Genomic DNA, 24,008 nt, shown 5'->3' on the forward strand with positions numbered 1-24,008 from the left:
TATACTGCTGTGTTCATTGTTCCCCGTCTTCCAAACAAGCCATGACTTGGCGCGAATGGGACGGTCAGTATTCGCCCGGCAGCCATTTGAAATGGAGCCCCAGTTTGTTGCTACCGCCAGAAGCGAAGTTCACGCAAATGGCGTTCAACCAATCGAAAATTATGGCCAGTTGACGGAAGTGTACGGATCTTGCATGGATGTTAAAAACTTCTGCAAGTGGTGTAGGGAGTTCTCAGCTGGTCGCAGTGAAATTCACGACGAAGCAAGAAGCGGGAGACCGTCATTTACTGATGAGACAGCCGCCAAGGTCGAAGAAATGATGCGGGAATATCGGAGGATCACACTCGACGAACTCTGCATTTTGGTTCCTGGCGTTTCTAGAAGCCCTATTCATAGGAGTTTGACAGCAAAGTTGAAATATCGGAAGGTGTGCGCAAGACGGGTGGCGCGAATGCTCACAGACGACCACCAAAGGCAACGCGTTCACTCCCGCCGCAAATTTCTTCCGCGTTCTGGAGATGAAACGGGGACATTTTTGTATTCTATTGTTACGGGTGATGAAACCTAGACATTCCACTTCACGCCTGAGACCAAACGAGAATTACCTGAGTGGCGGCACTCATCTTGGCCCAAGCCGGGAAAATTCAAGCGAACACAGTCTGCCGGCAAAGTCATGGCAGCTGTTTCGGGATCGAAAAAGGGTATTGTTGGTAGACTTCTTGGCTCCTGGCACCACACTAAACGCGGACAGATATTGTGAGACCCTTAAGAAACTCAGACGGGCGATTCAAAATAGCAGAAGAGGAACAACGCTCGCCCCAGGTTGCCTGTCAAACCATCGCTCTCCTAGAACAGTTTGTATGGGACGTCATCAGCACCCCACAGTCCGGACTTGGCACCAAGTGACTACCACTTCTTTCCAAAGCTAAAAGAGCACCACGCTCGAAGGCGCTTCTCTGATGATGACGAAGTGAAAGATGCGCTTACTCAACGGCATAGCGGCGAGCTGGTATGATATGGGCATACAAAACCTGCCCCAGCTTCTGTAAAAATGCATAGACCGCAACGACGATTATGTGGAAAAGTAGAATGGTCTCCCCTTTAAGGGATTTGAAATTTGCTTGAAATGAACATTTCTTTCGATTTATAAATGAACTGCAGACAATTTTGGGATGACCCTCGTACGAGGTGGTACCCCTTTGAAACTATTTCCAGCGAAAACGGAGCAACAGGCTGAACTATAATACTAACGTTACGACCAGAAGCGTAAGTTTACAAAAAGTGCACGTTGAATAAGGTGCCCGAAAAGTTGTCCCGAGTTCAAGATTGTAATATGTAGTAAGTAATTACAGTGGCTGAAACGCCCGTAACTGAATTGGTGACTGCTCGGCGAAGCGCACTTATGCCTCGATTCTCGGTGTAAACGCACGTGCAATTTGGAAAAACACAGTGATGCTGACATGCCGCTATCACGCTATCAATAGGAAACTTGCACGTGGCATCGCCATAATGTGTGAATCGCAGCTCATAAATGCTAAAATTATGAAGCGCCTACCGCGCGGACGCCTAAACGAAAGCACTGCCTCGGCCGCTGCGCACAGCTCTCCGCCCGGACTCGTGGCGGAGTGGCGCCGCAGCGGTGGCGATGAGAACTAGGCGCAATACGGCTCTTTCGGGCGACGCGACGGGCCGCACCCAGTGCGCTCTCAATTGAGCGGCCGTGTCAGTGGTGAGTGCAATATTGCTTGAAGCGAGCGGATGAAGGACATGGAATTGTGGTGGACTTTCACAACCTTTGGTTGAAGCTTTTTTCCGTGTTGCGATAAATTAAATAAATAAAGGTGATCTATTACTGAGCGCTGCAGCACGTTTGTGACGAAGTCATTAATCGATCGCGCTTGATTTAGGTTTGCGAAACGAACTTCTGAAACGCACTAGAATATAAGTAAAGGAGAGATTTTTTCCTCCAACAATGTGTGACTGGGAGTCATGTTAATAAATTTGTGTCCAGTACAAAACAATGTAACCGCTGAGCCACTGCTGGGGGGGGTATTGAGGTACAAGGTAGCAAAATTTATATCCCCCAGCTACCAAACCAATACCTTCCCAAGGAATGCATATCGTGCCATACCAGAAATGGAACCTGCGGCTTCGTAGAACGCCCATCCACCAAGAAGGACGCCCTTCGGGGCAACGAGTCTTACTATGAGGACCCCCGAAGCTCCCTATGTACCCTACTTTCCTTACCCATAGCAGGACACCTCTCAAGCCCGTGTTCTGCAGTAGATCAGGCTCGTTGCCCGCATTGTGCCTTTTGGCGTCCACCCTGAAGTGTATGCAAATGCACTTCCAATAAAGTTTCAAGTTCGAGTACTATTCTTAACTATGCCCGTCTCTGATCCTTTCTCCGCAGCTGCCCCTTTCCCTACAAAAACCTCCAACACTTTATTTTTCAGTTTACAGTGGCCACACAGCCCTCTCGCTTCCCCATCCTGTACCATCCATTGGCTTAGCTTGGCTCTGGTCGATCCGCCGAAACGACCTGTGGGCACTCGTCCGCTGTCTTTTAAATTTTCTTGTCGTTTTTATGCTCCCTTAAATAACGGCGATTTTTTCTGTCGGGGCAGTAAGTGGTTGGTTTACTGGTTTATTGGGGTTTAACGTCCCAAAGCAAGTCAGGCTATGAGGGACGCCGTAGTGAAGGGCTCCGGAAATTTCGACCAACTGGGGTTGCACATTGGCGTTTGCTGTCTGCTGTGGCGAAGCACATTCATTCAAGGCAAGAAGTAATGCGCACGTTTGACTCGTGCAAGCTTCCTGTCGCGGTCGTGTTTCACATCAAGTGAATGGTCTTCGCTTGATACTAGGTTTCCCCTGTGCGGTCGCTTTCTGTCCTTGACACTCAGTTTTGCGATGGTGCGTTGCAGAGCATGGGCAAGTCGCTGAGCTTCCGCGATGCCGTGTACGAGGCTCACAAGCGACGCCGGTGCCGAGACCCCGTGTGCGACACTCAGCTGTGGAAGGTCCGCCACGAGCTCGATCTCGCCCGGATGCGGGTCAGCCAGCTGGAGTCCCAGCTGGGCATACACAGGTGGGTCCTCCATCGCCTTCCTTGACTACTGTTGCAAGTGTGAGCAATTGAGTGAGGCCCAGTTGGGTATGCACAGGCATGCGCTTCACTGCATCTTGCCTTCCTTGTGCGGTGTGAGTAAGTAAATGAGTTGCTGAGTGACTGAGTCAGTGAGTCACTGAATGAATAAGAGGCAGTGCGGATAAGGGGCAGTCGATAAGGGGCAGTGCGGATGACTAGTGAGCCAGTCTTTGTTGCACTGGCCTTTCGATTTTCAACTTATCTAGCTTCCTCACCTCTTCATTTCATCAGCCGACGCTGAGTCGCGAATAATACCAATGTGTAAACTATTCTCACATATAAAGACCGAGTGTATCGAAGCAATCAGTGGTTGGAGGCGGCAACTAACATTGAGTGAATTATCGATTGAATCTTCAGTGCAGGAGCCATGCTGCTTGTCCTGTGTTTCGTTGTCTCACGGGCAGCATTTCCTGCCGCAGCAGTTTAGGCAGAGCAAGACCAATTAAGTCTCCGCCGTGTAATGATCAAGTTACTTACTTTCCAATAAAAATTACTATGCAGGATGGAGGAAGGAAACGGGTAGCTTGCGAGCCGTTTCTGAGAAATGAATTACGTTTTAGGGCACTTTGATCCAGACGGATGAACTCTAATGTGGCAGACTTGAACTGACACCAGATTGTATCTAACACCAGGACCCTTCCATGCTACCATATGAAGTTCTCACGAGACGAAGTCCCTCACGGATGTGTTTTAAGGCGAAAGCCTTTAATGCCTCATACTGTCGTTAGCAGACGCGTCGGCAGCCGTGACGACAGACGCTTCGGCAGATTTGTCCGCGGAGACGCTACCACTCCGCCACGAAGGCTCAAGGTTCGAGCATGAATAAAGGCGCATCTAGTGAATGCATGGGTTTCATAAATAAAATAAAAGAAATAATGTCAAGAAAAGGAAAAATAAAAAATAAAAATAAGAAAATAAACAAAAATAAAAGCTAAATAAAATAAGCTTTGAAAATAAAAATAAAAAGCAATAAAGATAAGAAAAGAAGCAAAAATGAAAAATGAAAACTATGAAAAATAAAAAGTAAATAAAAACATACAGTGCGCCAGGAAACGCTTTCGCTTTGCAGCACTTTAGAGAGCCAAAGTACCCCCTGAATTTTTTATCCGATGTCGCAGGCCCCCGTCGACGGTCCAGGAGTTGCTGCGGTCTCGGGACGGGACCAACAACAGGGTGACGCCGACGGACTCGCGGCCTGGTCCAGTCGCACTCATCCAGCGAGAGATCACCGAGAAGGAGACCGTCTTATGATGGCGCACGGAGGAATCCCACAGGACACCCAGCGCCGCCTGCCAGAACCATCTATATACCACAGACACACAAGCACTCGCGGTTACTACAACACACAGTGGGCGCATCATCCCGGCCTTTGTGATGTGCAGAGACAGCGTCACGTCAAAAGAACTCGACTGCTATCGCCTTCGCAGTGGCTGCCGTGCGCGGCCTAACCTCGCGCCGGCTGTGATGTTTGGGGCTCGTCGTGCTGGAAGCGTTGTGAGTCTGGAGTCCTTTTTGTTATGTTTTTCACGCTCATCTATGGGCTGCAAGCGCTCAACACCTCGTGACAAGCTGGCCAGCGAATCAGAAGCTAGTGACTTACGTGAAGACTAAAGCTGGTTAAGAATGAGATCTCAGTAAGGGATCAGGCCCTTTATGAAGGTAGCAGGAGAGAGATTGCCACCGCAGCACCACGTTTTTTCTGCTGGAAGTTGTCAAAAATAAACTGCAGCGAAAGAAGGGTAAGTTAACGTTTAAGTGGTTTAACAAAAACTTTTTGCTGGTAGAGAACCATTTTTGCATTAGAAGAAACTGACTCTCGAAGAGGAAAACGGCGGGAGGATAGAACTGGAATTAAAATACTCCGCTTATCTACGAATCAAATTTGCGCCTTTCAGACTATTGTATACAAATCAGTTTTTGTGCACCTGGACTGCTCTATTTTGTGGCCTACGGTAATATTAGTAGATGCTGTGAGGGTGCAAATGTTGCTGTTGATTCATATGCTTGCATTTCATTTCATGTGCGACCTTCTTGCCTCATCGGACTGTGGTAGACTTGATACCTTTTCCAGACGCTATGATGGAGCAGCGCTGTGAGCATGAGGCGACGAGAATGAATTCAGCGCGTATATTCCGAATCACTGCCGTGGTATATAAGTAGCGGTGGAAAACAAGAGCAGAGAATTTAAAGAAAAGAACTAAAGAAAAACTTGATACTCACGGACTATCGGACAGGGTGTTTATACCTTCAGTTTTGGCCTCCAGACAGGCACATGATCGCTTCTTGCCACGCCAGCCTCTGTGTTTTGTGTCTTGACACGGCTTCTGATCTTCAAAGTACACTAACGGATGCTCGAACGGTCAGTGAAGAAAGTGAGGAAAGGTTTTTGGCGCTGTTCTGAAGTGCTTCCGGAACTAACAGCGATTTAAAAAACAAGAAACAGGCCGCAAGGCCAGCAGAGATTGAAATGCTGCGAGAAATTATATCCGTGAAATTGTTTGCGATACCCCGCAAGTGCTGCCATGCTCAGCTTCTTCATTTTTTTTTCAAACTCAAATTCAAATTTTATTTTGCCACCATGGTACGGGTGATGGCGGGGACCCGTAGTAAAAACTGCCGTTTGACAGCTTGACAAGGCCACGGGCCCCCACTTTGACAGCAATGCAGTGGTTTGGAATTTTCACACACACGCAAAAAAAAGAAAATACATATAACAAAGGAAAAAAAGATACATGTAGCAAAGCTCTTATAAGGTTACAGTGGTCAGCATAAAATCAACAGCATTGTGTTGGCTGGAAAGAAAACTTACAATGATGGTGAAAGAAAGAAGAATTAGGTAAACAAATCACAGAATAAAAAGGTTAGGTGTAGGGTAAAAAATTCTCGAACGTGGCGTGTAGTATTTTGGAGATCAATATCATTTTGTGCGAGTTTGTTAAGAAGTCGCGGTTTATTTTCTAATGTTTGATTGCCATAGAAAGTTCTGTATGTTTTTACGTTCCATTGCGCTATATTTCTTGTGCTGTACATCGCATCTCGTTTTTCTAAACCAGCTAATTTGGATAGAAAATATATATTGTTCAACACCTCGTTTTTCATACACTTGCTCAAACGATAGTCATAAAGCTTGGTAATTGGAAGTAAGTTATACTTTAAGAAAAGTCCGGCCGTATGGTAGGTATGCGAAACATTTTCAACAATTCTTAAAAATTTTTTTCTGTAACAAGTGTAGTTTCTGAAGATTGCCTGCGGTTGTTGCACCCCAGGTTAAATGACAATTGACAATTGTATTTGAGAAAAGCATCAGCGTAGAAGAGAGGGTGAGAGAATATACTTTATTAATAGAAAGTAATTACGCGAGTGGTTCACCCACGTCCGGGAACCCATTGGCGAATACGGCCCTCCAGGCCTGAAAGATAAGCTGGCGCTGAAGGGAGACCTCTGTTTAAGCCAGATTTACCCCCTACTGCTGTTGGCTGAGTTCCTGTAAACTGTACGCTTTACGTTGCTCGGGGCAGTTCCAAACCATGTGGAAGATGCCGGAGATCTCTCCGCATGCTGGGCGTGCCTTTGTTGGGTATTGCGCGGGCAAAATCTGATTATGTTGAGCTCGGTTTGGCGGTGTGCGCACACTCGATTTACGCTCAGCGTGCGAACTAATGCACTATAACAACAACAACAGAAAAACAGCGTAATTAACTGCAAAGATTTAGAAAAATTGGCTTCGTTGCTTGCGTCACAGCAACAAAATTGCGGGTAGCCGAAAATGAGGGACAAGGCAGACAATACTTGTCAGATTTTCAATCTTCCAAACCCAGAGTGTTCGGGATTGTAGAGGCCATGGGGCTGCCCGATGATACACTGATTCGTAAAGGCCGCAGCACTGCAATCAAATGTATGCGGGGGGGGGGGGGGGGGGTACTCTGCTACTTTTGCTGGCCTCTGTGGAACGCACAAATTAAGCGTGGCGTCTCAGCCGGTGGTGAACGCCACACTGCCCCTGCAAAAAGACGATTTGCTCCTGACTACTACTGGCAACGAATAGAACGTGTTTTACAGAAGGTGCGGTATTCAGCGCGTTTATTTTTGTAATTCTTTCACCACACATCAATCTCTTAGGAAATATAGAACGTGAAGGGCGTACGGCTAAGACGTTTTCGTTTCATGCACATTCAGTGATACCTGCACTGTTCTTTGGCAGTGATGTTATTCTTTGAAAAGTGAATTACCAAAAGCACCTAATTGCATCCGATAAGCATGTCTATACAATACCCTCACAAGTTTTGCAGCGCGGAGTAGAAGTGAATGTTTCAACTTTTCACCTATTTTAAAGTTGACGTACTTCGGAAAGCTGATTGGATTGAGCCGGGCTAGAAATGCTAGATGTGCAGGATTAAATGTGAGAACCCCACCCTAGGAAACCATAGTATTGCAAGATAACGTTTTTACTTTAAAATCTGGAACCTGTAAGTTCCGAATTCATTGCCGAACATTTATTTCTTTTATCTTATATTGTTTTTTAGGCGTGCCTTTCATTGTTCGTAAAATTTCGTTTCGATGACCTTTTCCCATAACATTTTCGAAGCTCATTTTTATCGGAGCTATTGGGAGGCTTTCGAATCGCAGTATTTTTTAACATCATGAGAAACATTGTTTTCTCAACGTCCCAATTGGGGAAGCTTCACTTACAATTCGCATACGCTGGGCCTAACAATAAGTAGAGCGGTCAGCGGTTATTTCACCACGGTTTACTTATCGGCAGCAGTCAAAACAAGAGAGTGAGATGCGACCATATCTTGCAAAGTTTGCCACGAGAACAGGGGTCTTGATGATGAACAATATGGCAACCATTAGAGACAAAAAACAGAGTTTGCAATTATAGCGATGCTGTCAAATATGCCACCTAATACTTAGCACTGCTTAATCAACGACCGTGAGAAAAAAACAGCCGTTTTTGTTGCGCAATTATGACGCGACGTAACAGTGACGTTGCATAAAATACATCAACTTATAAACGCTGCCTGCGCTGCTGTAGACATGCAGTGAAATTTTAATTATTATTACAACTCTTGGTCAAGAGGTACAAAAAAAATTGATGAGAGCGAGGCCGGAAGGACACATGCACGTTGTAAATACAATGTGCTCCAGAGACCAAAAAGACGTTTCAGGTGGTGTAATTGGGGCACCAGTGAAGAATGTGTGTGGGGTAGTAGTAAGAGAGATGCGAGGGAAAGAACTGTGCTGCAGTGTAGACAGATATGTGCTGACACCTAGGTATGAGGATGTGAACCCAAGCAGTTGGGCGTATGTGGGGAGTGAATTTGCCCCACACGAAGTGAAATGGACGCTTAAGTCACGCCAATGAAGAACTGGTCAAAGGCTTGAAGAGAGGTATGCGCGAGCGTCCTCTGTTACTCAGCTCAGTAATTCACACCGTACGACCGACAAAAGTGAATTAAAGCAATGAGTAGGAAGTCTCAAGAACCTGAACCAGCAACTGCGTCGTAACAGCGCTGCAATGGACGAAGTGCAGAAAAACGGAGGGAAGATGTAGACTGGGTAGTGTACGTGTAGCCAAGACTGGTAAAACATTGCATTAGAAAATCGACATGAGCAGTTTTGTGCCAGTATGGAACGTCATTAGCTTGTATGTGATTTGGGCGTAAACAAGAATGCCAGTTATAAGTAATGTTAGCGTGAATTAAGAAGTAATTTAGCCGACCGTGCTTCGCTTTGAAAAACTCGTTGATTTAGGATAAGTGCCAAAAGTTCAGGTTGCTACGGCAGCCTTAGTAGTTCTTCGGGATGTTAAAGAAATTATTGCAGCTTTTCTTGCCGGCCTACTGGTTTAGGCGCCAGTCTAGAGCACAGATTTGCTCCGAAATGGCACAGGTGTTGGCGAACAGATGTAGCGTAGAAAGTTCTCAGCGGAAGATGAGGGGGCGTGTTGTGCATTGTCTTGACTGCTCAAAGTGCGCTTGAGTAATCGACTTAGTAGCAATAGCTCGACGGTGTTGTAATTGAGAGATTCATCTGTATGTAATCTATAGTACGCTAAACGCCACATCCTCAAGTTCAGGGTCTCAAAGTAAGCGCACACTACAGAATAATGACACTGACGAAATTAGAGAACTAGAATTTAGAATGATATCGCTTCGTGAGAGTTTACCGCTTTTGAGTTAAGTTTTTCTCAGTTCACATTTCCCAATTTCTGAGCGTGCAAGATTACACGCATGAAACAGCACAATGCTGGGCTCCCACCAGCCTCGAGGAATGCCGAAAGGCCGCTTGAAATTTTTGAACGTTTAATGAATCAAAAATACTTCCACAAGCAGCAGCATCAAATTTTAATGAATGTGGTGCAGAACCTGTGCCATCTGTTTGTCGATTAAATCTCTAGTGCCAAAAACTGGACAGAAGGTATCGTTGCGCCATATTTTCTCTAGAATTCGAAAGTTTATAATGATTCAGTGAATGGCTCCAACGCGCTCTACTGTTGTATATGTTTACGTCAAATGTAGCATGAATTGTCCGGGACACAGATCAATCGGTCAAGACCATTTTACATCTCCGATGCATTCGTCATTCATGATTTTCTTCTGAGACTACTGCAGCCTCTGAAGGGTTTTCCATTAGCTGACGTGGATACTAGGATAAGTCGAACTTGATGACAGGAATACAAAAAAAAAATGTGGCGGCAGTCAAGAGGAGCGGGCAGCTTCATTTGTAACCCATACACTCGGTTTACTGAAGCTATCAACTGCCAAAGTCTGTTTCACGTTACTGATCGGTTAACTGCGATCGCAATGATGGGGCACCGCCGTTGCGTGGTGACGTCATCCTGAAGCTCCCGTTCAATTCTTGCGAATGTTGACACTCAAGTTTCCGAAAGGCGCACGATACCGAGAAACACAGGATGGAATTTCAGTGAGAAGAGAATTATATGCCAGCAAGAACAGTCAGTTTTGACAGCACTGAATGAGTGCATTATGTTATCACCCAGTAGCGTAAGCCGTATTGCACTTCAGCGCCACAGCTTAGGGACATTGAATGCGTAGTGTTGTCGGACTGATTTTTTTTCATTATTCGGGCGCAACCATTCCGTGCACGAAACATATATTTAACCGCGTAAACCGCTTGTATTATCAACTGTTGTGTTGAAGGGGCAAGGCGCTCCATTATCCGGCTTTCCCTGAATAGGACGGATGTTAGTGAGGAACAGTAGAGGTGTATTTAATAGCGCCTTACATCGTGGGGATCATGAAATCTGCTCTTCATAGTTTGTTTCGAGTAGAAAACTTTCTATTTTAATGCACATCATGAAGCCGAAGAGAGTGAACGGGGAAGCGAAAAAGCAGTATATTTCCAGACTAATGTCCCATGGACCAAGCATCTATAGACTACCGGTTATGATAGGCAAGGAAAATCTTCTAGTTGCATGCTCAATTTTATTAGTGCTTTTGGAAACAGGTAACGTCTGTTTTGACAATGACACTACATGAAACTTTGAAAAATATAGCTCTTCTATTCCGCAACGTAAAACCTTAAACAATCACAGAGATACCAATTTATTATATTGAAAAGCTTGCCTAGCAAAGCGCGCTTCTTAGATTTTTTTTTTCGACGACTACTGTGTGAGCTTCGAACAGTTTACAGGCATTAGAGTAAGCTTGTATGGCACGCAGAACACTATTTCAGTGGTCTTAAATGCGGGAGCATAGGTTTCGCCAGGACGTTCCGACGTAAAGACTGCTGCTACATATGACGCTATTGAGGTGTTAAGCTACGGGTTGTTGCTTTATGATCAGGAAAAGGCACAAAAAAAGATATAAAAACTTTGGAACAGATACCCATGACAAAACTTTGTGATGAACCTATTTTGTCATGTAAAGAGGATGCCTTAAAGCTATTCAAGGTAAAGCTATGGCGCTGCTTTCCGCTATGGCCTCCTTAGGTAGTGGCTCAAGACGGATGCGCAGTTTCATAAAAAGTGCAATAGCATTTGTGTTTAAATGTTGTAGATTTATTATCTCTACTAGACAAGCACACGCCCATGAGCGAACTAATCAAAATAAGGCGTTTCGAAAGCAGCATTATTGTCCCGATAGGTGTAAAGTGCAAGGTGAGCCTTCGTATTTCGGCGCCGACAGTCATGTAGCACAGCCCCACGCGTTTGATGACAGAAGAAAAAAAACAAAACTGAAAGCTCAAAAGCCACGTTTACATTCTCATTACTGCGTGAAATGAATCTATTGTATATAAGAGAATCACGTGTCTTACATATACATATATACATATACATAAATATATATATATATATGAGAGTGTGCGCACACAGCTGAAACTACTCACGCGAGTGCGATACACAAAGTACTGAAAACAACAGATACAAAGGCGTTGACGTTCCGTGGCTTGTAGCCTAGATGGCGCCACTGGCGTTGAATACGGCGGCCACGCTTAGATGCGACTGCTCATAGCCTGTTCGTGTCTAGAGCTGCATACTGCCCATGTCTGATGTGAAAATGTGACATGAAATAAAAACAAGTGAAACTGCAACCATGGATTGTGCCGATTATTCATCACGGACTGTTTCGAGGTTTTCCCCTCCCAGAAACTTTGCGCGCTTTTTTTTCTTTCACACCAATACCAGCGCGTAGGATTCGTGCCTTATTAACTTTTTTTTTCTGGTGCTGAAAATTATCTTTGCAATATTGGCGATATGGAAGCGGCGCTATTGGGATAGGAGAAAAAATTAGTGTTGTCAGAAAGAAGGAACAACTTGTCGCCTTGTAATTAATCGCTTTTTTCTAGATGTAAGCGCCTCCTCGCGAGTGTAGACGAGATGCATGTTTATCAACAAACTTGACCAGGGAGGTGAGCTGTTCGGATGAACCAAGCTGAACTACCGGCAATATTCCATGTAATATTAGGTGGAAATGGCCGATCGACACAAACATTTATAGTGGTCCACGATAGGAAGTTGAAACGGTGAGTACCTATTAGTGTGACAAAATGATTGCTTAATATGCCGTGCGTCTGTATTGGTCGCATTTTATCATGAAATAGTCATATGCACACAATTACCACATGCATGAGGACTAAGCGGAATGCTCTAAAGTCATCCGGCGTCACCTCAGGCTCGCCTCTTGCGTCTCTGCTAAGCCTTTTGCTCTAAATTTTTCTAAAGCTGTTGTGTACGCCTCCGAAATAACCCTTGATGAACATCGGTCTGGCTGAGCAACTGCGAATAACACGGCAAGCACAGGTAAGACCACCATTCTACGTGCTATCGGGGACAGCAGTGGCCAGGACTCGCAAGCTTCCTAACAATAAGTTATACAGGGCACTCAAGACTACTTACATGTCGTGAATGTGAAAGCATGCAAGCGGGGTGTTGGGTTGCGGCGATGGCGTACTACTCTAATACAGTGGCCAGCGAAGCTGATCTGTTCTTGCCGCACGAATGGAATTTTGTGAAGACGACGATATCCAAATCCATCGCGAGAGACTTGCAGTTTAACGAGCAGGGTGTTGTGCTGCGGGGATGGCGTAGTGATGTAATAAAGTTCCACCGAACCTAACCTGTTTCAGCCAGCCTGCGTTCGAAAAGAACCTCAGAACAAATTTCATTCTTCTTTGTTTTCTGATTATGTAGACACTGCCGGTGACGTCATGAGATCACGAGGGTTTTGGGGCCGTTTCCGGAGGACGGAACGCCGCACTTCGACTGATGAGCCATATAATGCTTTCCATTAAAACGTATCGCTAGCGGCGATGTATTTTTGCATCGAGTCCATTCCTGCTAGAAGACGGCGATCGCCTGATAACGTTCCCGGAAAGGTGTCGCGATCCCTGAGATGCGAAGCAACACTCCGGCAACCTACAGCAGCGAGCAGCTGGTAAATTCTAAAAAAGAAATGAAGTAGCCGACGATTTGGTAGAGTGGCAGCATACGCCGGGAAGCGCGTTAGTGTGCTGTTTCATCGTGCGGGCTGCTTCTCGCACCAAGTCCGAAGATAGCAGAGCAGGCGCTTCCAGACGGCCACCCCTTGGCGCACGAAATAGAATCGTCTGTCTCGGAGAGCTATGTGACTCTGGCGACGCAGCGATGAATTTGAGCCAGTGGCGGAGTGCCCTGGGCACTTCTGTCGCCGATAGATTACTGCATCACATGTAGCAGGAAACGTGCTATAGCTATTTGCTCCTAACGTCCTTCATACAGAGAACAAAATTCAAATAAGGAGCAGGGACGTAAACAATATGAACTCCCTGGCGAAGTTGCGGGACAGTTTCTTCCGGCACTTTCTGCGTTAGCGGTTGCCATAGTGTGCTAAAAACAGATATTGGAGGCTGCCACCGCCGAAATCTTGGATTGCTGCGCAGTTTTCGTTCACGGAGTTTGACGCCCGCAGCACATTGCTCGTCACTGAGCGGCCGCGTCGGCATTCAACTTTTTCCGCGTCCTCACCTCACCAGAGGTACTTCGTGTCTCTACAAGAGTGGCTGCGTGTCTTTGTGTGTGCACGGTGCTTTGTGAAGTGTACAACAGAATGGTGACAAAAAGAGCTTCGCCAGTGGTCATGTGGGGAACAGAATCAGTGCCTCGCCGGATATAACCGAATCATCGAAAACTGAAACGGGATTAGCATCCTAACTACTCATTTGCATCTGCATTACCCACGCCGGAGCAAAGGTGCGTCTTCGCTTATTGAACCTCGTTGGATTATGTGGTTGACAAACTAAGAGTTCCCATTCGGAAAGCGGGTAGGAACACGGCGACGGGATCACTTTGTCAGTGACGTGCTGCCGGAGGCGAAACCGTGCTGCAGTCACCGTATTCTTCTGAAGGCCGGTGCTGATAGTGAGGCTTCCAAAGGACTATGTAAAGGTTAGTGGACCGGTTACACTGGGATACAACAACGACACTTGACTGCCGGTCCCCGACTTTCACCGGAATTCTACCGACACATTGTGCTTTTATCGTTCTTTGTGAAGCACCGCCGAACGTGTGACATCTGCAGGATACTGTTTGACCTTGTGCATAAGCCAGAAGTGAAGTGAGTGGAGCTGCAACAGCGATTCCGAACTATGCCCGCAGGAGTGCTGAAATCTGGGACACGTCTTGGGTGAGTACTACCATTATTTACCCCATTTGAGCATTAAGGTACAGATTCTCACAATAATTCAGAGTGGCACACCGGTGCAACAATACAGCCACGGTATGCGCACCTTTGAGTTTCCTAACTGGCGGAGGTCGTTCCCCGGTGAATCTAGATTAACGCTGCTAGCTCTATACTGCTCCCAAAAGGCAAGCTCCACGGGGCCCTTCCGGCGTTGCGCCAGGTGGTAATGGGTAGAGGACACTGCGGCACTGACCAATGTCTCGACGCTGCGCTTCGTTTGGAGCGAGTCATCATTTGGAGCGTGTGGCGGGCGGCGCGTTTGGCGCCGTTGTCTGCACCCAAGCCGTGCAAAAGCCGTGCTCCACTTCACTGCTTGCGAGTTCCGTGGTCTGGCTGAACAACGCACTGCCGGACCCTTTTCTTTTACTTCTTGCGCAATTATTACGTGAGTATACTTTTCTGCGCTGCTCACGCAACAAAGCTTTTAAACAAAATACGCATAAAATATTGATTATGAGGAAGATAATAAACCCGAAATTTGCCTTCTGTCACATAGTTGCGTTGCTTTCCTCACACTATTTCCGTCCGGGCTATATACTCGTAGATCCTCCTTGTTTTTCTGAATTTATGTTTATACGCACTGCGACCTAAATAAACAGAGGATATGCGCTAACAAACAAGGACGAACGAGTGAAGGTATATGCAGGTAATATTCGCCATCGAGAGTCGATGGAAGCGACCAGCAAGTATTACTGACCAACATGCAGATGTCTGCGAACCTCGGCGAGACTGTGGCGTCCGAAAACTCTCAGTATAGCGCCAAATGCATAGAATATACTGTGCAAGATCTTGTAGCTTAAAAATAAGCTGCTTCGTTTGATTCTGTGGACCGTTTCATCATCGCTGTGTAACTCAAATTACGGAACTTAATTACTTAATTTCTTGACATTCACTGCTCAAAAGAAAAATCGCAGAGGAATTGCCCAAGAAGTAAAAGAATACGGGCCGGCAATGTGATAGGTAGCCAGACCACGGAGCGTGCCCACAGCTAAGTGGAGTACGGCTGTTACGCGTAATGCGGGCAGAAAACAGCGCGAAATTCGCCGCGAGCCGCAAGCGCGAAAAGGTGACTCGCTACAAAGGAAGCGCGGCCTGACGGAGCAGAGCGTCAGGGTAGCCATCTCCTCTACTCGTCACCTCGACGCACAACGCCAAAAGGGCCCCTACCATTTTCTTTCTGGAAACAGCTCAGTGATGGCAGCACTAAACTAGACCAGCCAGGGAACGAGCTCCGCCAGCTAGGGAGCCCGTACATGGCCAGGCCGTGGCTGTATTCTGCCGCCGCGCTTCGCCGCCTGCGCGGCGCTCCCGATTATTTTGCGGCCACACGTACAGTCGTTAGCAATACGAGTTGGAACAAAAAATGCGAATTTGCTGGTTATTTTTTTACGTAGTTCGAGAATCACTTTTGGCTATTTATACCAACAGGAAAGCTAGTTAAAGGACAGTACAGAAGAGCAAGGTTCCGGGCTAGTTGGTAATGCATTTAAAAGAAAGAAACAGAGCGGAGGAACACGGACACACGAAGAAACGACACACACACACACGAGCGCTGACTAACAACTGAAATATTATTATTTATTTTATTCTTATTTCTTCTTTATATTATTCTTTATTATTTTTAGAATAAAATTTTAGTTGAGGGTCAGCGCTCGTGTGTGTGTCATTTCTTCGTGCGTCCGTGTTTCTTCACGTCAGCTGTAGTTGCCTCAAGAAAGTGAAGGACGGCTTGCGAATGCCATACACTGATGCCGAACTCGGCAAAGTGAAACCGCAAAAGAAGGCTCCAAAGAAAGGCTACATGCTTTATAAGGTAGCCAGCAGCCGCATTCTTCCAGTTGTTTTCTCGGCTCAAAGAGAGCTGACCTATTGATGCACCCGCATTTAAAATGCAATATAGTGCCTATACAGGGCCGATATAGTGCGTCTATAGTGAAAATGAACCATCCAGCTCGTGCCAGCCCTCTTCTTCTGTCATGGTATACCTTTCGCCTGCTGCGCCGAGGATGCGGCATACGAATCGCGTTTTCATCTCGCAAGTACGATGTCATACAAACTGACAGCGGGACCTGCTGCATATTTAGCGACGAATAGACAGCATGCGCTTCCATACGCATTTCGCCGTTTTGCGGTGGCGGGCTGCGGTTACAGGAAATTACTGTTCTGGAAAAAACAAATGAAGTTGCAGATGAGCTCCTTGAGGAATTTTTCATATACTGAGGGCTACTGATTACGTCAGTGGCACATCTGTTTCCCTGTGCGCGAGAGAGTTATATGAGTGTCTGTGTAAGAGAGAGAGAGAGAGTTATATTGGTTATATGTAAGTGAGATGAGTATCTGTGATGTGTGCGCCTGTCCGGGGCGCTGCAGGTGAATGCGCATCATGCTTCTCTCATTGTAGAGTGACGGTCATCTGTGCCTTTCTGCCTGCTAGTAGAGCAGGGCGTTAGGCCACTTGGTGTAGCGACATATTCAGGAAAACTTTGCGCAGGTTAACACAAGACAGGAGGGTGCGCCATGACCAGCAGTTGCCAAGGTAAAAGAGCAAAGTAGAAAAAATGTGTCACCAAACTCAGTTTGTGCCCTGCACTGTTGGTGTGGTGTATAAGGTTACAATCAGCTGTGGGTCTGTGCACATGGGCCAGACAGGGCGTTGTCTAAATGACGGGCTCAGAGAGCATGCCAATTTCCTGGGCTCAAATGGCGGCTCGAACCTGTCATTGAATTGCCTGAATTGCAAACACTACATTGACAGGAATAATAAGAAGAAACACAGTGCCGTCCTCTCCTCCGTTCTGCGGTTGTTATCGGGAGAGCTTCCGACAGGCTAGTACGGGAAATTGTGGAGGCTCTCTAGATTTATACTACGGAAGGCTGCGCGAGTAAGGCATCGGTAGCCCTTCTCAAAAAAGAACTTGATTAACTTCGCGATAGATGACCTGCTTTTCTTGTTGCTGGTTTCTGGGCATTTCCTCTGAGTTCCAGTATGACTTTCCTTGTGCCTATCATTGATGTAATATCTGTTGTACCCTTGTGCTCGCTGTTTTTTCACCAGACGTGTTGCCCCGGAGTTGCACTCTTGCGCCCTTTCTGCTTCTTAAGGCGGAGTATCGTTTCTGAGAATACTGTGGCAAGTTTGCACTCGTGTGTTTGTGCGTGTTTCTCCCTTCCGTCTTGTGTCAATCTGCGCAAAGTTGTCCTGAATATGTCCCTACCTGTTAGCACCTATGTTTTACAGTCATGAAAAAAGTGGACCATAAACTGCCAATACACCGGTAGAGTATATTATGAGAACAATTTTCGGATTGCAACAAAAATGGACACATGGGAAACGCTGACATTCAGTTGCTCATCATCGTTGTCTGTTGTCGTAGCCACGAAAAAAAAAAATCGCTGAAAAGAAACCGGAGGCATTTTTCGAGGCAGTCGGATCTTTATCGAACTTTTACTGTAACTTTTCTATTCTCTCTTAGTCATGTTCGCCTAGTTTGGCAGTCTTGTGGCGTTTCGCTCCAGCTCATCATATGAATATTATTATCTGCTGTTCAGAGGGCCTCCCCTGAGACGTCTCTGACTATAAAGACAAGGACGCAAATACATACAAATATTAAGCGCTCGATGGTAACCGTTTCCAGCTTGGTGAACAAAATATTTTTGGTTTGCATTCGGCAAATCCAGGTATTTTAGGAACAAAATCATTGCTTTCTGTGGCTACACCTGTAATCTAGTATACTACAGCTTTTGTAAAATTGTTTTTGACGTCATGGTTACTTCACGCGAAGCCCTGCCTTCGACCACGAAGGCTAGTTTCAGCTTCGGTTCGTTCTACTTGCTTATCTAGAATAATATCAGTGGGTATAGGGAAAAAATATTCTCTACCGAAGAAAAAGAAAAATAATGCCTATAATGCTGTCATAGTCAAAATGTTTGAAAAACCCATACTTTCGCCCGCTGAGATAAGCGCCGCCTAATTTGCCGGCTTGAAAAGAAAGTGACCGACTTTCGAATTCATGCAGAACACGTGGCTTCCGTTTCGTTAGGAGACGAATCTCGGCTTCCTTTCGGACCGTCATGCGGTGCTTCGCGGCAACGGGAATGCCCGATAGTTGGATCGTCTCGTGGATCAATGTGCGCAGGAAAGCTGATGTGCATCCGCTGCTTCGATCCATATTGAACGGCTCTACGGCTAGAGGGAGAGGCTACTTGCTGCGCTTCATTGGAAGCCGGTTATGGACGGACAGAGAGAAATGAAAGATGTGATGTGCTCCCTGTGCGTGAAATATCTGCTTTACGCCCCAAGCTACGGGCGAGGCAGAAGTTATATATATATTTGTCGCCTTCTTTCAGACTTCTCTTTATCATTTACCGCTATGCCTTCTAGAGCCGACTGTTCACAACACAAGTTCCCACCATTCCCTATCCTGTGTAGTGGCAAATTTTCAGCCTATTGTTCCCTGCCCATTATACTGCTCACAACCAAGCATACTGCAAACTACCGACCATACTGCGTACTAGGTACCAGACTGCGTATTACCCAAGATAGGGGCCAATATCCAGCCTATCCAATATCCAGCCTATCTAATATCCAGCCTATCCAATATCCAGCCTATCCAATATCCAGCCAATATCCAATATTCAGAGGCCGGGTGGTAGCTAGAGCTGCAGTAACTGGTCGAGGCCGTGGAGGTGGCGCTATTTGTTTAGTGGGGTATTTCATGAACCCAAAGCGGTAATTCGGGCAAGCACATGAAGTTGCCTTGGGCTAAAACAGGTCCCATATTACAAGAAACAGTGGCAGCGAAGGCTCTTAATTGTGCTGGTCGGTCTTTGAGTGTCGGCCTTCCCAATAGAACGCGCACGCTTTGCCAACACCTGTGGACCAAACTATCGGCAATATCAGTTCGGGTATTGCCTATAATGCCAATGCCAATGAACCTGCCGATGAGTGATCTCATGAAGTACTTGATGTTATGTATACCTGGTAACGGCAGTCGGCTGCAGGCGTTATCCTTTTCGTAAGGCTGTTTTCAAGCGCAGCAGGTGAATGTCGGAATGACGCATCTTGGGTGCGTTCACTGACTGATGCGATGAATAGTTGCTGAAGGCGCATTCTATTCGGACCCAGTAGAAGTTGTAATAAGTGGAATACGCAGCTTTTTAGTGACATATCTTGCCGGAATGTCTACTGCACTAGAGCAGCTAGTGGGCGAGGCCGACCATGTACGAGGTCTGTTAGAAAAGTATCCGACCTTTGGCCGAAGAAAAAAAAATGGCATAACTGGAGCGTTGGAAACCTAATTACTTTCAAAGTAGATTCCTTGGGACTTCACACACTTCTCCCAGATGTGCTGCCACTGTTGGAAGTATTCTGAAAAGGCCTTTTTCGGAATGGAGTTTAGCTCAGCTGTCGTTGCAGCCATAATGTCCTCTCTTGTCTGAAATCGCGCTCCTTTCAATGACCTCTTGATTTTGGGAAACAACCAGAAGTTGCAGGGGGCCATATCAAGTGAGTAAGAAGCCTGTTGAACTACAGGGGTCTGGTTTTTCGCCAAAAAAGTCTTAATCAAGTGCGAAGTATGTTCAGGAGCATTGTCGTGATGGATGCGCCAATTTCCTGTTGACCACAACTCCGGTCTCTTGCGCCGCACAGCATCACGTAGGCGACGGAGGACATCCCTGTTGTACTCTTTGGTCATTGTTTGACCCTGGGGCGTGCGTACTCGTGGTGTGCCGCACAGCGAGAGCCCAAGAAAGCAATCAGCATCACTTTGACGTTGCTGAGCATTTGGCAGGCCTTCTTTGGTCTGCCGCCGCGGTGGCTCAGTGGTTACGGTGCTCGGCTGCTGACCCAAACGACGCGGGTTCGATCCCGGCCGCGGCGGCTAGAATTTCTTTGGAGGAGAAATTCTAGAGGCCCGTGTACTGTGCGATGTCAGTGCACGTTAAAGAACCCCAGGTGGTCGAAATTTCCGGAGCCCTTCACTACGGCGTCTCTCATAGCCTTAGTCGCTTTGGGACGTTAACCCCATAAACCAAACCAAACCTTCTTTGGTCTTGGGGACGTAGAATGCCTTTACTGTGACGACTGGGATTTGGTTTCCGGGTCGTATCCGTACACCCAAGACTCGTCACCAGTGATTATGGTGTTGATGAAGTCGGGGTCACTGTTTGTGGAATCCAGCGTGTCCTGTGAGACTTCAACACGAAGCTGCTTTCGCTCCACCGTGAGCAGCTTCGGCGCGAATTTCGCCGCAACTCTCTTCATGGCCAAATCTTCGGTGATAATGGAATGTGCAGAAAAACTACTGATATCCACCTCTTCCGCAATTTCTCGGATAGTCACACGACGGTCCCGCATCAACCAGAGCGTTCACTTCGGCAATGACCTGGCCATTTCGGCATGTTGATGGCCGACCGGAGAGTGGCTCGCTCTCCACTGATGTGCGGCCATTTTTAAACCAGTTGTACTATTGCTTAATTTGTGTGCTGCTCTAAGCATCATCACCGAAAACCGTCTAAATATTCCGAATGGTTTCCACTTGGCTGTCGCCCCGTTTCTGGCGAAATTTGATGCATTAACGCTGCTCCTGTCGCACCGCCATTTTTCTTGCACTAAAAAACCGACGAGAGCACTGCGCACTACCTCACTCAAACGCTGCCTCCCAGCGACTGACGCTATCGGCAGGCGGGAAAAAATTCGTGCATGCGCACGACAGTTCAAGGTCTGCTGGTGCAAGCGCGCTTGTTTCATATCCATCAGGTGTTCGCAAAAAAAAATAAGGTCAGATACTTTTCTAACAGACCTCGTATATACGCATGTGGTCATCGTACTCTGAGTTGAAAAAGGGCAGTGTAAACCTCCGTTTAAGTGCAAGTGATGATAGGAATGCCTTCTAAACCACCGGTATAGTAAGGCTCACATCGAGTTCGCGTAGACACCGCAAAGCCAACAAAGGACGGGCCACCGATGTCAACTGTGATGGGAAAGGCGACTAATGAGCAACCAAAACGGCTGAAAATTCTCCCTGCGGTCTCATGCACCAGCAAGGAAGCCAGGCGGTTTCGGGGAATCAGGGATAAGTTTCGGATGTGCACTCTTGAAATATATAGCGGCTATGTGCGTCGAAAGCGGGTGGTCTTTGGCAATAGTAGCTGCTGCAGTTGCTCATGTCCTCCGAGACAGTCCCACCATGTGCCAAAGGCCCATCCTTGTGCACTCTGCAGTCGCTCTTGCGCGCATTTGCGAGGACTTGTACACTTTCCGCGAGTATTGCAAGAAGAATAATTTGTATAGCTGCAACAATGGCCTAAACTATGACTGACGTGGTTTCCACAAAAAAATATAGCAGATGAGCTGTAAGAACCAGCTTCTTCAGGAAAACGCAGGTGGAGCTCCATGACACATTTCAGTCCACCAAAACCCCAGGAAGGGGTGAGTTTTAAAGAAATTAATTAGCTGTTGATAGAAACAGCATAGGACGTCTCCACGTCCACAACGTCGATAATCGGGCGCTCAAGCCGACTTATTCATTCGGTCGTAAATGCCAGAACAACGCTTTAGTGACCTTCTCTGGAGATGAGAATTGAGTTCAGGCGCCTGGGCACTAGGGCTCTGCTAAAACATTCGGAGTAATTCCGTGCAGAAGTCTTCTGCGACTATTTCATACCCACGGCACGTTTTAGAATGTAGACACCAGGAGATCCTGTAAGTGCACTCATTTAAAAAAATTTTTACACCACACGGATAGTTATTCTTTTCATTTTTATTTGCCAACAAATAGTGTCTGCGTCATTATTATGAAGGTGCTGGCTGTGTTGAAGTGGAATCATGTGCCTTATGACATTTTATGCTGTTGTTTTTGCAAACGCTTCTTTTGTCATATGGACTAAAAACTTCTCTTTATGCTTTACTCTGCTAGCATGCCAGCGTGCCGATCAAGCTTCTTTTACGTGTTTCTTGTTCAGTCGATTTTTACCTTGGGCTCCCCTTTTGCTTCGGTAGTTTAAAAAGAATGCACACTTGCACTTCTTATTTCTCCACGTATCAAATGTGCCGTGTTGAGGTCATTTGAGATCTTTTGTTCCACAACGGATGACGGTCGCAATCGATTACAGGCAGTGCTGGGCGCGTTGTCCAGTGAAATCCTCAAGTCAGTACTTTAAATTGAAGTGATGGATTAAGCTACCACGGGCAGGTACTCCGCTTGACTATATATATGAGCGAATTCACCAAGATTTTATGTTCAGGTGCAGACTGGAAACTAACCATTCTTTCTTTTGAAGTAAAGCGCAAAGTAAGAATTTGTTGCGCTGCACTCCGCGATCAGACCGAGCCGAGAAAGGAAGACTTATCGCCTTAACACTTGTATAGCAAAAAAGGAAATACTGTTGAATAATTGGAACTCTCCCGCGAAATATGATGTGAAAAACTTCCGGACCCCGAAAGTAGTAAAACGAAACAGGTTTGCCGCACTTACATCGTAACCCGCAAACTCGTGGTGTGCGCTCAACTAAAAAGCCCTGGCTTGGAAGGGAGAAAAGAAAAACTCTGTCGCAAACTTCTAAGCGGATTTTGAAACGAGATATCGCGTTGGAGCACGCGCCGCTTCTCATGAATCTGCTTTTCTTCCTACCTAGGCGGGATAAGTGGAACTGACAACTCGGCGCTCCATTTCGTAAGCACTGCAAACGACGGACGCAGCAAGGCTCGTCTGTAAAAGCAAAATATTTTTCGTAATCATAGCAACCTAATTGCCCTCGCTCGCCAGCGCGTTTGAAACAGACGCTGATAACGAGGTCGTGTTAGCCTCCTAGTAATCTTGAGCAGTCAGGGCTTTGGAAATAAAGGACCCACTGGCGTACGCATTGGAAAGATGAAACAGTGATTAAAAGCAAGGAAATCATAGGAGAGCGTCTTTTTTTTTTTTTGACGGCGATGTTGATAACATTCAGAAACTAGTTGCGAAACTAGTTTTTTTCTGTTCTCTTTGTAAAGTTATCATCCATATGAAATGATTACGCAACTGATTCCTCACTGTGATTAACAACTGCCGCCGTGACTCAGTGACTTCGACGTTCGGTCGTTAATTCTAAGGTCTGGGGATCGAATTTCGGCGGCAGCCTCATTTCAATGAAGCAGGACACAAAACACCGGTGAGCTGTGTGGGATCTCAGTGTACAGTGAAGAACCCCAGGTGGTGGACATCAGTCGGGAGCCCTCCACTTCTGCGCGCCTTTCAGCCTGTGTGCAGCCATGGGAAGCTAAACTCCACATACGACCACCATCAGTGCGACAAACAGCAAAATTGAAAAAAAAAAATCCCGTATGCCTTTATCAGTTTCAATAAGTGTTGGTTTCTTTCGTATATATATCGTAACGAGTCCGTGATTTGCGTACCATCGTCTACTCAGTAGCTTAACGAGGGTCTCGTTATTAGAGAGTTTTAACATAAGGTCGGGGCGAATAGGGTCACCCTATCCGTATGCGCTTAGCGTTAGGGGAACGGGTTCACGTCTTCTGTCTACAGAATAGGGTCGCGGATGGTCGCTTTGCGTTGCTTGAAGGCAGCACCATAACGGCGGGAAAGAGAAGCTTTCAGAACAAATAATTTAAGTGTACTTTTTCATTGTTTAAATAAAACCACACGTAAAATGTTGTAGTTACGAATTACTAC

The 24,008-nt window shown here is 46.4% G+C and overlaps 1 protein-coding gene across 1 annotated transcript in view; it reads left to right on the top strand.

Moving 5' to 3' along the window:
- The window catches only part of LOC149348158 (glutamate receptor ionotropic, NMDA 2B-like), a 210,749-nt gene extending 199,042 nt beyond the window's left edge, over positions 1–11,707 (top strand). Inside the window, exons 17-18 of the mRNA XM_089587966.1 lie at positions 2,928–3,091; positions 4,270–11,707. Of these exons, the coding sequence (XP_089444092.1) occupies positions 2,928–3,091; positions 4,270–4,402 (297 nt within the window). The 3' untranslated portion in view covers positions 4,403–11,707. The remainder of the gene's footprint in view (positions 1–2,927; positions 3,092–4,269) is intronic.
- Positions 11,708–24,008: the final 12,301 nt, after the last annotated feature.

Source organism: Amblyomma mixtum, chromosome 4 (assembly GCF_055824585.1).
Source record: "Amblyomma mixtum isolate Tamu chromosome 4, ASM5582458v1, whole genome shotgun sequence".
NCBI classification, from domain to species: Eukaryota; Metazoa; Arthropoda; class Arachnida; order Ixodida; family Ixodidae; genus Amblyomma; species Amblyomma mixtum.